The sequence below is a fragment of the Thermobia domestica genome, chromosome 9 (genome assembly GCF_964235325.1).
Source record: "Thermobia domestica chromosome 9, izTheDome1.hap1.1, whole genome shotgun sequence".
NCBI classification, from domain to species: Eukaryota; Metazoa; Arthropoda; class Insecta; order Zygentoma; family Lepismatidae; genus Thermobia; species Thermobia domestica.
This window is the reverse complement of record NC_137462.1, coordinates 126,373,112-126,386,475: the sequence shown is the minus strand read 5'-3', so window position 1 is coordinate 126,386,475 and position 13,364 is coordinate 126,373,112. Positions and strand designations below refer to the sequence as shown.

At 33.3% G+C, this 13,364-nt stretch overlaps 1 protein-coding gene across 1 annotated transcript in view; it reads left to right on the top strand.

The window, feature by feature from the left end:
- The first annotated feature begins 3,910 nt into the window (after positions 1 to 3,910).
- Positions 3,911 to 13,364, top strand: part of LOC145661003 (uncharacterized) — a 34,988-nt gene continuing 25,534 nt past the window's right edge. The window contains exons 1-2 of the mRNA XM_081726440.1: positions 3,911 to 4,018; positions 7,165 to 7,679. Coding sequence (XP_081582566.1) covers positions 4,007 to 4,018; positions 7,165 to 7,679 — 527 coding nt within the window. The 5' untranslated portion in view covers positions 3,911 to 4,006. The remainder of the gene's footprint in view (positions 4,019 to 7,164; positions 7,680 to 13,364) is intronic.

Here is a 13,364-nt window from a genome sequence, read left to right as displayed (position 1 = left end):
TAAAATAGGATGCGAACTTTTTTTTTTTAATTTCAAGGCATTATAAGGTTTGAATCTGCGAACACGTGTATTTAAAGTCATTGAGAAAGCTTTAAGGCTACGGGGAGTGCTAAATGAAAGTCTTGCATGTAAGTAGACCTCAGTATTCGAGTGGTAAATCTGGCGGGAGCTCATGTGTTTCGGATTCCATGTTAATCAGTAGGTCCACGTCTCCTATAGCCTCGCTGCTGAAAGGGACGCTAAACTAAAATCAACTCAACTCAACTCAACTCGGGTGGTAAATCTGGAATAAAGTTAATTTTAGTACCGATTCCATGCGAAGAAAATAAAATTAATAATAGATCAATTATGAAATACAATACGTAATTTTATCTCTTGTATTGTAGTATGGTCATGAAATTTGCAGTGACGGAACGGATCATGAAGTTCGTGAAGCGTCACTTGGAAGACTAAGGTTGCCACCTGTCCTATATTGGGTAAGGTATCTCGAATTTTAAGAAAATTGTCAACATTCCGAAATAAACCTAAGACAGACGCATTATCTGGTTGTATACAGACACTACAGATTTCCATTCTTGTATACGATCTTGATTTACCTTCTAGCTGGAAATAAATATACGGAGGCGGGTGGAGGGGTAATGAGTACGTAGCAGCATACAGAAAATCTGTACGGAACATACTACAAAGATGAGGAGTACATATGCGGTATCTAGCATAACTTGACTCCAACGTAGTACAGAAAAATCTGCACCGCAACTCAGATTACAGTTCACCTGCCATGACAGAAGCAGAAACGCCAGGAAAACCGCCAGTAGCTAGAATCTACTGATTTCTCTTCTAAATGCACTCGATTTTTCTCTCCGCGCGAACAAATGTTGTAACCCTAGTGACCTTGAAACCCGTGACATCACTGGAAAAATTGATCGGTAACTCAAAAAGATGAACACAAGGTTAAAGATTTTCCAAAACTGCGTTTTGAGAGAGAGAGAAAAGAACATTTAAAAAAAAAGAAAAAGAAAAAGAATGATGAACGATGGATTAACACAAAACTCCCTAATAATTACACACTTCCGAATATCCTATAAACAAGATCAAGAGATGTATAATCTTAGCAGCATAATTAGCAGGACAGAAAGTGGGAAACGGTAGGTTACCCAACTGTCAGCATTGGTGCTAGGTTGTAATTAGCGACCTTGCTGAACATTTGCCAATCAACTCAGTTGCCAATACAGCTCCTAGGAGGTATGTGAAATTGGAATTGGGAATACAAGATCAAAACAGTCAAATTATTGGTTTACGCGAAGTTAGATTCTAGCCCATTTACTCTAACATAACTAGTGTAACAACTAAATCAGTAGAACAAGGATAAGATGGCCAATATTCTTTCTCTTGTGATTCAGAAAAAGTATAAACCAAACTCAGGAATTAAATAGATGGAGTAGAGAGATAGTTTTGATAATTAAGATTAGGATACTACGTATACAAAAACTTTGTAATTATGGCTTTCATTACACAGATGATCATTTGCAGTATTCCTCCGGTATTGCATTATTGTAGGTGCTCCCTACGGTGACAAAGATGCTGATCCCTTTTAGAGTCGCCAAGAAAATGAGAAAATACGAAGGGCCTGTCGCGTATGAGGGATGCCTTCCTTCGGTGAGCACATTATCTGGGGAAAGGGTAAGGAATAAGTCAGCCTAGGGCCTGTGTGTTAGGTACCATCCCAGCATTTGTCTGGTTTGAATGTGGAACATCCAGCGAAAACTTCACTCAGAATAGATGGCCTAGAAAACCTATCACATCTTTTCAACCGAGTGTTCCCATCTGGAATTCAACCCGTGACTGCTCGCCCCAAAAGATTGGTATCAACGAATACTACTGACTGGTGTGAGTAGGATCCAGTGTGAGGGAGGTTCTTGCAGAACTGTTGGATTTCTTTGACCATAGAGTTTGTTCATTTATAATAATTTTTACAACATTACAGGCAAAACGAAATAAAAATGCTCCAAGACAAGAAATATACGGTTCGATGGATCTCATTGGATTTAAGAAAACAGTGTGGATGGGTATAAATCCTGATGCGTAGCTTTCGAAAAATTGAGAACAAACTATTTTATTTTTGCAAATCTAAAAATTTATGTTGTACCATAATGTACTCTCAACAAACTTTCCACTATTGCACTATGAGGATGGCAGTATATAGTACAGTTGATAAGATATATCCCAAACTTATAATCAAGTCTAAAACTTTAATTGTTGCTTAACCATAATTGGTTGATTTTTAGAGTTTAGCGTCTCGTTCAGCACCAAGACTATATGAAACGTGAACCTAATGTGGATGCAAAACACGTGAGCTCTCACGGCAAGTCAAACCCGAACTTCTTCCATCACCACCACCCCCAAAAATGCGTACACTAACCATACAACACACGAAGAAGTTCCTTTATAAATTAATATGTTGTGCACAAGGGTAAGACATATGTCAAATCGAAAGATGACATTGAACTGAACAAAATTACATACTTAACTGCAAATTCTCATGAGTAGTTTTTGAGAAAATCGGGAAAAATGAATTTTTGGGGCGCGAAAAAAGTATGTTGTTTGTTGTCAATGACAACTGATAATTTCTATTCTACTGGAACAGATTCTTTATTTATTTATTTATTTATTTATTTATTTATTGTGGTGTAAAAAAAGTACACTGTTACGTAGCAGATTGTATATGTTGTTGGTTTGTTTGCTTATGTTTTCCAACAGTGACATACATACTACTTGCAAACTTCAGCAATAATAAAAAAAAAATAATAAGATGAAGTATAATCTTTCAGTTAAATGTCCTACAATTATGTCCTTTAGGCTAAAGGAAGTGAACAATGATGGAGTATTAAATGGAATGAGAATGTTGAAGGAAACTGAAGTACCCCGAGAAAATTCACGGACGCGATGTTGTCCACCACACTTCAGCAATAGAAATAAAAATCTCATCCATTAATTAACATTTACTTTTTGATCTATTTCGATTTTTCCTCATTCGTCAAATCTGTTGTGCTGTTTATTTCCTTGTAAAAAAATAAATATTAAAAAAAACAAGCAATTTAATTTCCAACACGTGAGAAGAGAAAGAAGAAGACTAAAAAAATTGTAATTCGCTACTTTGTAAGCATACAGTACAGTATCATGGGAAGGACACTATCATAGTAGGGGAAAGAAGTAAATGACTTTTGCCTTGAAGAAGTAATAGACAGTTACTAAGCTTCGTTACGCTTCTCAGAAAAATTGAAAGCCGTGTTATACTGTCTTCTTCCATGTTAATTATAATTACTAACAACCACTTATAATAAAAAAAAAATGTACATATACACACACGATACTGTTGACGCTCAAGTTACGAAATACTAGTAACGCAATTAGAATACGTGGTGTGCTTTTAATTGTAGCGGTAGAGTATTACGAAAAAAATAATAATAAAAAAGGAAATAAAGATAAAAAATAAAAAGTGAAACACATTTTCTTCGTAAAAAATTAAACTTAATTCTCAAGAGTTACTGTGCTTGATTCGTATAATTAGATGTGTCTGTTAAATGGAGCAGGGATTTTTTTTTTCAAGCTGAGAAGAAAAAACTACGTACATTTATGGTGTATGAAAAACTGACAGAAATCTTCAGTGCCGATGTCAACATAACATAACTCATAAAATTCGGAAAACTTCACATGCGCCAAAATAAAGAAGTATATATATTCTTCTATACATGTGTATCACGTCGTTCTAATGTATGGGTGATTTTCCCACGATGAAATTATCTACATTGCTGAATCGGAACGCGCGAATAAAGCTAATGGGTGGGAAGGAGGGAACAAGGAAAAAGGAGATATATATGGAGCAAACTTGTAAAAAAAAGAAAAAGAATCGTTGTAATATATAGGTCTATATATAAAGAGATTTCTATATTATTTGCGCAAAACAGTAGTGATCTCTCATCTGTGATATTATATACCTCCGGTGAAAATGAATACTTTGGTAAGTTTTAAAAAGTGTGTCGGTAACGCATTCTGTCAATAGTACGATATTCCGTAAATAATAATAATAATATAATAAATTAACACGTGTACCGTTCACTCAATATTTTGTCAACTATTATATACTCAATTTACCGAATAAGAGTGAGAAAGTGCCATCAAAATTACTATGAAAGCCATAAGTGTTCGACAAAGTTTAAATGAAACTTTATGAACAACCGAAATCTAATAAAATTGTGTATGTTCAAGTGTTATTAGCATCAAATATGCTGATGTTCAACTCGCATATACAACTTATATCTAAAGGTTTCTTTGTAAAAAAGTGATTTTGAGAACGAGAAACAAACTACTAAATGTGCAAACTAAATATGAGTGTTCAATACGAGATTAACCAAATAAATTGTGCAACGATGTGGTTCGTTTAAGGAGTATGCAAGAGAACATTACAAGTAAAGAAAGATATTGTTTCAAAGAAAAGTTTACAACGCTCCTGCTCAGTGCTTTCGTTCAGTGCGAACATGTAGTTCCTGAAATACTTCTGATCATACTAATTTTGTAATTGTGATATATATATTCACAGCGTATAATAATAATAATAATAATAATGAAATATTTACCGTGTTCAAAAATCCCGCTGTTTGGTTTTGTTAATCTCTCAAAAATTTATCTTGCTTTAATTCATCAATCAAAAAAAAAAAAATACAAATATTTCTATTGATTTTGAGTAAAATTCAGTACTGAAAGTAGACACATTCCAATTGCTTTAGTAAAAGAAATGGAAATCTTAAACAAAGGAAAATGAACAATAGTTACTCACAAATCATAAAAACAAATTTGAACCTGACTCCAACGGGTAGATATGAGAACATGTAGCAATTCTTAAAATTATAAAATTTGTTTCGAAATTAGAAATATTTGTTCAATTTTAAACCTTGCTTTATTCAAACTCAATTTTGGCAAAACCAGATTTGTTAAATAATAATAATAATAATAATAATAATAATAATAATAATAATAATAATAATAATAATAATAATAATAATAATAATAATAATAATAATAATAATAATAATTTATCTTTTTGACATCCTGTTTAACATTGTCGTGACGAAGACATCATTATAGCTGGGACAATTTTCTCATAACAATTTTGTTTACAATAAGTAAATCAGCAGTCCTGCACAATGGCACACACAAAGGGGTTTCCAGGTTTAGACCTAAACTTTTCCCTTGAGCAAGATATTACGCAAAATTAAACATTTATCATAGTGAGATAGGTATACAAACACTTTAAATATATGAACTTGGGAACTTGAACCACTCTCTCTCCTTGATGACATTCTGCATACTGACCGCATAAAATAGCATATTTCATGAGTCAGTTTTTAAAAAATGGAAGTAAAAAATTAATGTCGTCACCCATATCTTCTATGATGGTTTTTGTATGATTGAGCATATAGTAATTGATTTAAATACTTAGAGTTAAGAACTATTATGTTTCTTGTAAAAGGATTTTCTTTTATACAGTACTCCAGTCAAATATCACTCATAAACGTAGAAGGACAAAATTTAATTTTGATTCAATGTGTTTACTTCAAATTGTAATAATACTAATAGCAATAATAATAATTCTGATGTAATTGGTAGGTCACTTACTGCATAATAACTTACCATGCATAACAGACTTGACATAACAATTTATACTGTCCACCTTCTACCATATCATCACACAAATCTATCAAATTATAATTAATGTAAATTTTTAATTTTTTTTAACGGTACTAGAACTAATATAATGTAACACAACTTTCAGGATAAAATGAAGTATGATTATAGTTTGGGAAATTAATTTTACACTCATTAAGTTGAAAAAACCTTGGAAAAAACTAGACTTCTTTAATATCGTATTATTTAGAAAAGACACAATCACTAAACGAAAAAATATCTACGATAGGTAGTCCATTTCATACTACAGTTTATATAAGCTTTTTAACATTACAGTCATGATATATAATTCTATACCGTTGCCTATATCAAGTTTTTAATAAAATAAGTGATTCCAATTAAGATCGATGTTCACATATTTAAACCTTAGCTCGCTAAATATTAGTTTCATAATGTAGTGATATGTAGTGAAACTTCCCAATAGTGATTAATGATACTGGATATAAGCACTGTACGTAAGTAATTTTGAAGTTCACTCTGAGGAACCTAAACCAATATTTCCTCATTTCTGTTATTATATTGAAGTTTATTCAAAATATTTCCTTCTTGGTGAAATTATAATACAGAAAAGACAGAAGAATGGAATTATAATACATTTCTTGCACAGAAAAGAAAGAAATTCCTATTTTATGACTACAGAAATATAACATATCTATTATTTTGCTATTATTAGTGCATAATTTTCATTTTACATCGGATCTATGGAATAAAACATTTTATACTTAAGATAAATTGTATTTCTGAATTATATATACAAAGAGAACATTTCAAACAATTTATATAATAGTGCTGCCTCGAAATCGTAATTTATAATGATCAGATTTTAACCCTTGAAAAATCAATATCTTCAGTCTTACCTCAATTTAAAGTAAATTATTCTCTAAATATATTATCTTTCACTTGCCAATTCCAGTTTATTGTGCTATTTTATGAAAAAAAAAATACTTAATAATATTGTAATTGATCTCAAAACTAATTGAAAATTTAATATTTTATATAAAAAAACATTTCTAATATGCAAAGAACGGAGTATCAGATTAAATCTATTATTATTCAAGGATTCAATCAACTGTGTGTATTTGTTGTAAATATTTTTTTAAGTTGTATAGCAGCCACACTGGCTTAATGATTTGAACTACAAAATTTGCCTATATTTCTTGTTTCACAGTTTCCAGGCTAAAAATGACAAATTTAAAACAAATGGTATCAACTCCAATTGAATGAGTGATAAAAAGTATTCATTCAAATTATATATATCACATAATAAGTCGTTTCCTGTGCACATTTCCGTATTATTTTCTCTGTTCTCAGCGAGTTAATTTGTAACATACTAAAATTCACACTGCTTTTTTTTTTTTTTTTTTTTTTTTTTACCACTAAATATATTTTAAGGATGTTTTGATTATTTTCTTCTACTTTCAGATTACTTTACTTTCGGCATTTGCCATTGTAGCTGCATCTTCTGAGATCACAAAGGATAAACGAAATGCCTTACACGGACCAACTCCTGTTGCAACTTATGCTGTTCCTATTGCTAAGCCTGTAGCCTCTCCCACCTACATTGCAGTACCAGTGGCAAAAGCTTATGCTTCTCCAGCTGTTCCAACCTATGCTGCTTCATCTTACGCTGCTTCTGCACCAACTTACGCTATCACCTACGCAGCACCAGCACCAGTACATAAAACTTACGCTCCGGCTCCTGTCGCTACTTACGCTGCACCTGCTCCAGTCGCGACCTATGCTGCAGCTGCTCCTGTCGCTACTTACGCTGCAGCTGCTCCTCCTGTTGGTCATTATGAATCTGCTGGAACTCTTACCGCCTACGCTTCAACTCCCATTGCTACATATGCAGCTGCACCGGTAGCTAAAGCAGTTGCCGCACCAATTGCGTATGCATATCCAATAGGCTATGCAACATACGGAAGGCCAGTTTATGGGTAACTCAAGATAACGAGGAGTAGTACTTGGTACGTAGCTTCAAATGCAACATTATATGTTTATACGTTTATTTTTGTTTCATCACAGTTATGTGTAACGATAATCTTTGAGATAAGTATAATTTGAGTACTCATAACAGAATGTTCGAAAAGTTGTTGTGCACTCGAAGTACCGTGTTGATTAGTTTACATGTTTTGGGTAAAACATATTAAAAATCGGACTGAATTGATGTACAAACATCTACACCTACACTTCTGCACGTTAAAGTACCGATAATTTTCCTTAAGGAATATATGTACATGCAAATTGGTTTACAGGTCATACATTACTTACATAGACGCATGAATTCATACTGCACAGGAATTTTACAGACCGCTTGTATTTATTGTAAACATATTATTTTCCTGAACTTCTTATATAATTTGAAATACAATTTATAATTAGGTCAACATACATGACTTGACTAAATGTCACAATCTCATTATTAGTGTTACCCACGAGACGTGAAAACGAGACGAAAAGTATCTTTTAAAATTCGAGACGAGATTAGAACATGACAATCCCGTTTTCGAGACGAGAATCGAGAAGATATGAGAAATTTTAGGAACAAAAATAAGAGCATTTATCGATGTTTAAAGTTGTGCAAGTCATTATACAATATATTCCAATAATAAATATGGTTTAAATGTTTGTTATATTACACCCTTCGTAGACCCCTCGTAAAGCAAAAGGATTATGATAACTTCTACATAAAATTAAGAAAAATGTCATGTCATTAATTTTGTAATTAAAATTACAAAACGATACGAGACAAATTGAGACGAGATGAGAAAGAATTCTTGAAGAGTCAAGACGAGACGGGATTTTTACTAAATTTACGAGACGAGATAAGAAAAACTTATTTCTCGTTTCGTTTTGTGGAAAATAGTACTCATTATCTAGTATTTCATGTCAAGCGAACTGCAAGGAACAAGACGTTGTTTGTGAGCTTCATGTGCTCCGAATAAAGTCGAAGGATCGTGGCCGAAGAGCCACGAACGGGCTGGTTTCTCTTCAAGGCGGACTGTCGTGGAATGACACATCATTTGTGAATTAAAAGCATACAACCCAATGAAATTTCGCTGTCAAAGTTTGAAAAGAAACTTCGTGGACCATGGCACGTTGCATGGGAACAACACACTATTAGTGAATTAACCTTAAACTATTTCCAAAGGTAAACTGCAAGGAGATAGACGTTGTTATTGGTTCTAGTTAACTTTACGGCGTTTCGAATACTCCCGGGAAAAGCCGAATAATCACGAACGTCAAGCCGCGACTATGAGATTGTTTTTATAGAGCGAAATAGTGTGACGTCACATCCTTTTCGTTGCCATGGTGATCGCCATTTTATTTTCTATACAAACACGAGCGAAGGCTGAGAAATAACGCATAAATGGTGATGTGTTAGTGTTTGATTGTAAACATTAATGTAATTGAGCAAAAATGAACAAGCAATATCCTAGAATCCTTTACTAAATATTTTCGATATTCTGTAGGCAACATAAAATTCTTAATCGTAAACGTAAAATTACTAAGGCAAAATAAATGACCAAATATGATTCGATGAGAACACACAATTGTAATATTACATACTACAGACAAATCAACACGATCTTTACACATGGTTTGTTCCCCTTCTGTGCAATATATCGAGGATACAAACGAATAATGAATACAAACTTACCTCTACTTCAGTTCTTCATGTTTGCCTCCACTCTGCCTTTTAAATATTTAAATTCACCATCATACATTACGGAAGACACGTGATTTGATTCAAGAGCATTTTCGCCTTTTTGCACCAACTTTACTTCGTTCTCAAAGTATTTAAAAATTCTAAATAATTTCACAGCCGTTGTTTACTCAACACCTCATTTACACACTCACGTTTGTATAGAAAACAAAATGGCGATCACCATGGTAGCGGAGAGGAAATAACGTCACCACTATTCCAGTCTATTTTCAAGGGGACAATATCGGGTATTGGTAAGGGAACGACACGAGGACGGCACGTCATGTGAATTAAAAAAAAAAGACAACCTAATGAATTTCCAATGAATTAATTTTCATTGAATTCATTTTCAATGAATTTTCAAAGCCGCCGAAATGTGAGACTTCGTGGGCCATGGCACGGACGGGGGAGGGCATGGGAACAGCATTCTATGTGTGAATTAGCCTTTATGTAGAGTCTTCGGAAAACAACACCAACAAACTTTGTGAAATGATTTCCCCTCGTGAAAATTTTATATATTTCGGAGCTACAGCCTGCAGAGGGTATGTTAAAAATATGACCAATAAAAAGGTAATAATTGAAGTGTTAAGTAATCGGGTAAAAATGCTTAGTGATTACTTTGAGGAATAGATTCCATTAATTCATTAGTAGATGTCGTGCATTTACTAGTTTACAAGTTTATAATTAAATCAGTAAATGGTTAAAGGAGAATAATCCAAAAATAAAGGAACAAAGTTGAAATCAGTGGCGTAGGGAAGGGGGGGGCGGAGGGGCCGGCCCCCCCAAAGAGGTCCGACAATGTACTTTCGTACTTTGATGTTTGTAATTTTTTATATATTTTTATGTTTATATATTTTTTTGTTTGTAATTTCTCTATATGTACCTATAACAGCACTTGGCCCCCCCCCCAAACACACATTCTGGCTACGCTACTGGTTGAAATAGACTATTTCTGTATAAATAAATATCCAAGCTCGTTACATTTTTGGAAGTGAAAGTTCTTAAATTACGCTACAAATGCCCAATTCTGATATATTTGTATAAGTGACAGCATTTCCAGTAAGCGGTTTTGGGTTTCGTTTTTCAAAAGTAAGGTGTTCTGAAATGTTTTTCTTGCACTAAATCACTGTTCTTTAGCGGAACACCTCAAGAATTTTCTTCTTTCCTATTCATGAAAAGACCCAGTCTTACTCTACTGTTGGTCTACGTACATTGAAATGAGTTAGATATAAGCACATTAATAGAATCTAGGCTCAAAATAATTGCCAAGTCTTTTTTTTTATGTGACATTTCATTCTCAAGTTCTGGCCCTTTCTAAAATGTTCAGATAAATTTTAAGCAGACAATCACTCTACTGTGACGAATATTTATGGATCATCATCATCAACAAGGGTATTCTGTAATTATTTTCAGGTCAGTTACCACAATAGCAGAAGTTTTCATGAATCACCATCTCTACCTAAGCCATCTTGTAACTTACTCATATAGATCTAAATTTGATATTATTATTATTATTATTATTATTATTATTATTATTATTATTATTATTATTATTATTATTATTATTATTATTATGATTATTATTATTATTATTATTATTATTATTATTATTATACTTTCGCGGAAGGAATTGTCTTCTAAAGTTTGTCTGTGTTGTTTCCGAGCACCATGTGTATGTTAACATAAACTAGTAATCATTTTCATAGAGTTGCCTACTATGTTAATTGCTATGACGTATCCTTTCTTTCTTTCTTTTTCAGCATAGCTTGAACTAGAAATGACAATTCAAGCTGTAGTTGGATAGTACAATGTTATTTCCTCAGAAGATGTACAATTTAAATTATTACAGAAGTATAGAAGAAAAACTCTGTAAACTTGTATTAAAATTCAACTGTTGTAAATAATTATTTTGTAGTAAAGCTGATATTGTTTTTTTGGAATGTGTTTCTCTAACTTTTGAATTTTGTAGATTACTAGAATCCAGTTTCCTTCTTCATGTTTGAATTTGTAAAATAGCAGAATCCAATTTCTTCTCCACGGTTCCTCTGATATGTTGAGAAATATGTAATTAAAATAGATACTTGGAGACTTATGTCAGAATATCAAATTTTCATTAAAAAAAATATTCTAATTTGTAACTCGAAAAACGAAGAAAAATACAGAGGTAATAGCAGTTATCTCACAGCTGAAGTCAAAATTTTACGTACCCATATACGTTACAATAAGAAACTCTGGTAAAGACAGTATATAGAGGATCACGTAAAACTCACATTTCTGAATGAATCTATGCTGGTAGTTGATTTGCGATTAAACTGATGCCAGAAACAACAATACTCTATGCTTTATATTCCTTCTCCAATACCTGAAATATATGAAGTTTTAATCTTGCCAATATTTTTTGAAGATTGCCAAAGACCGATTTCAATTGTGGGTAAAAGGCTAATTCCTAGAGCGGACAAAAGACCGATTCATAGAATAGACAAAAGACCGATTCTTAGAGTGAACAAAATACCGATTCCTGGAGTGAATGTAAGACTTATTCCTAGAGTGAACAAAAGATCGATTTCCAAAATGGACAATAGACCGATTCCTAGAGTGAACAAAAGATCGATTCGTAGAATAAACAAAAGACCAATTCCTCGAGTGGACAAAAGATCGATTTCTAGAATGGACAAAAAACCGATTCCTAGAGTGGACAAACGACCGATTCCTAGAATGAACAAAAGACCGATTCCTAGAGTGGACAAAAGAAGGATTACAAGAGAGACAAGAAATCGACACACAAGTACAGTTTCGAACGCACGCACGCACTCTCTCTGTCTCTCTCTCTCTCTTCCCTGCACGCGTTCACATAATACATCAAATAAAACAACAATTATTTATGCACATATCCTCATTAACTACAGTAAATATATTATTTCTAATATAGTACTATAGTATTTAATATAAGTGTATTAGGTACTGTAGTACATGAGAGCAAATAAGTGTGTTTTGACATGCATTTCCAAGAACTGTACACCCTTCGAAAAGCCAGGGAAGGGGGCAACTGTACCCCACTCTTGCTGCTCACTTCAGGTGGTCCAATTGCAGTTACCAACAAGATAGACGAAATCACAGCAATCACGGACAAATCCACTCACCTCCCATGGATAGGCAATCTCACACGATATGGAAATCCCAGACGTCTACTACAATGTTACAAATATGTTTGAAGAACACCTGTCAAAATTTTATTTTGAGGTTATGTTAATCACACAGTGCATATATGACCCTGGAAACGGGTCATCTCCAAACAATATCAAATTTAAAAAAAAACAACAAAATTTTACTTTTATTATGGCAATAATAGGCAGTTCAATTACTACGTCAAGTTTAATCTGAACGTATTCAGGTTCCGGTTTAAAATCTCAAAATCATAGAATGTAGAGAAGCACAAAACACCATGTTAGCAATTATTCAAAATCCTTAAATACTGGTATAGAAATTCTAAATTTTTATTAATACAAAACGTTCGCTTTTTGAAAACACTAGGAAATCACGCTCTAAACATCAATAAATTACAGTTTTCTTAAACCTTTTGCTAAAGCAAGTGTCAGCGGTTCTAAACATCACGATGACTAACTCCCTATTGTGTAATCTAAAGATGAAGAATCCCATAACATCTTTCGACAGAAAAAGGAGTGAGGGCAAGAATTTGTTTATATAGAAATCGAAGTTTAAATAGGTTAGTTGACATCCCGACAGCAGAGATTTTTACAAAGGATCTTTAAAATTGCAAAAATCAGTGATGGAGCGGAAGATCCAGAGGCAGTCAGAAACATTGCCTACCAGATCTGGTGACCCGGAATCACCTGGTGAAACAGTAACGGTAGTATCCAGAGACCTAACGACATCATACACACGTCCTTCCTCGTTT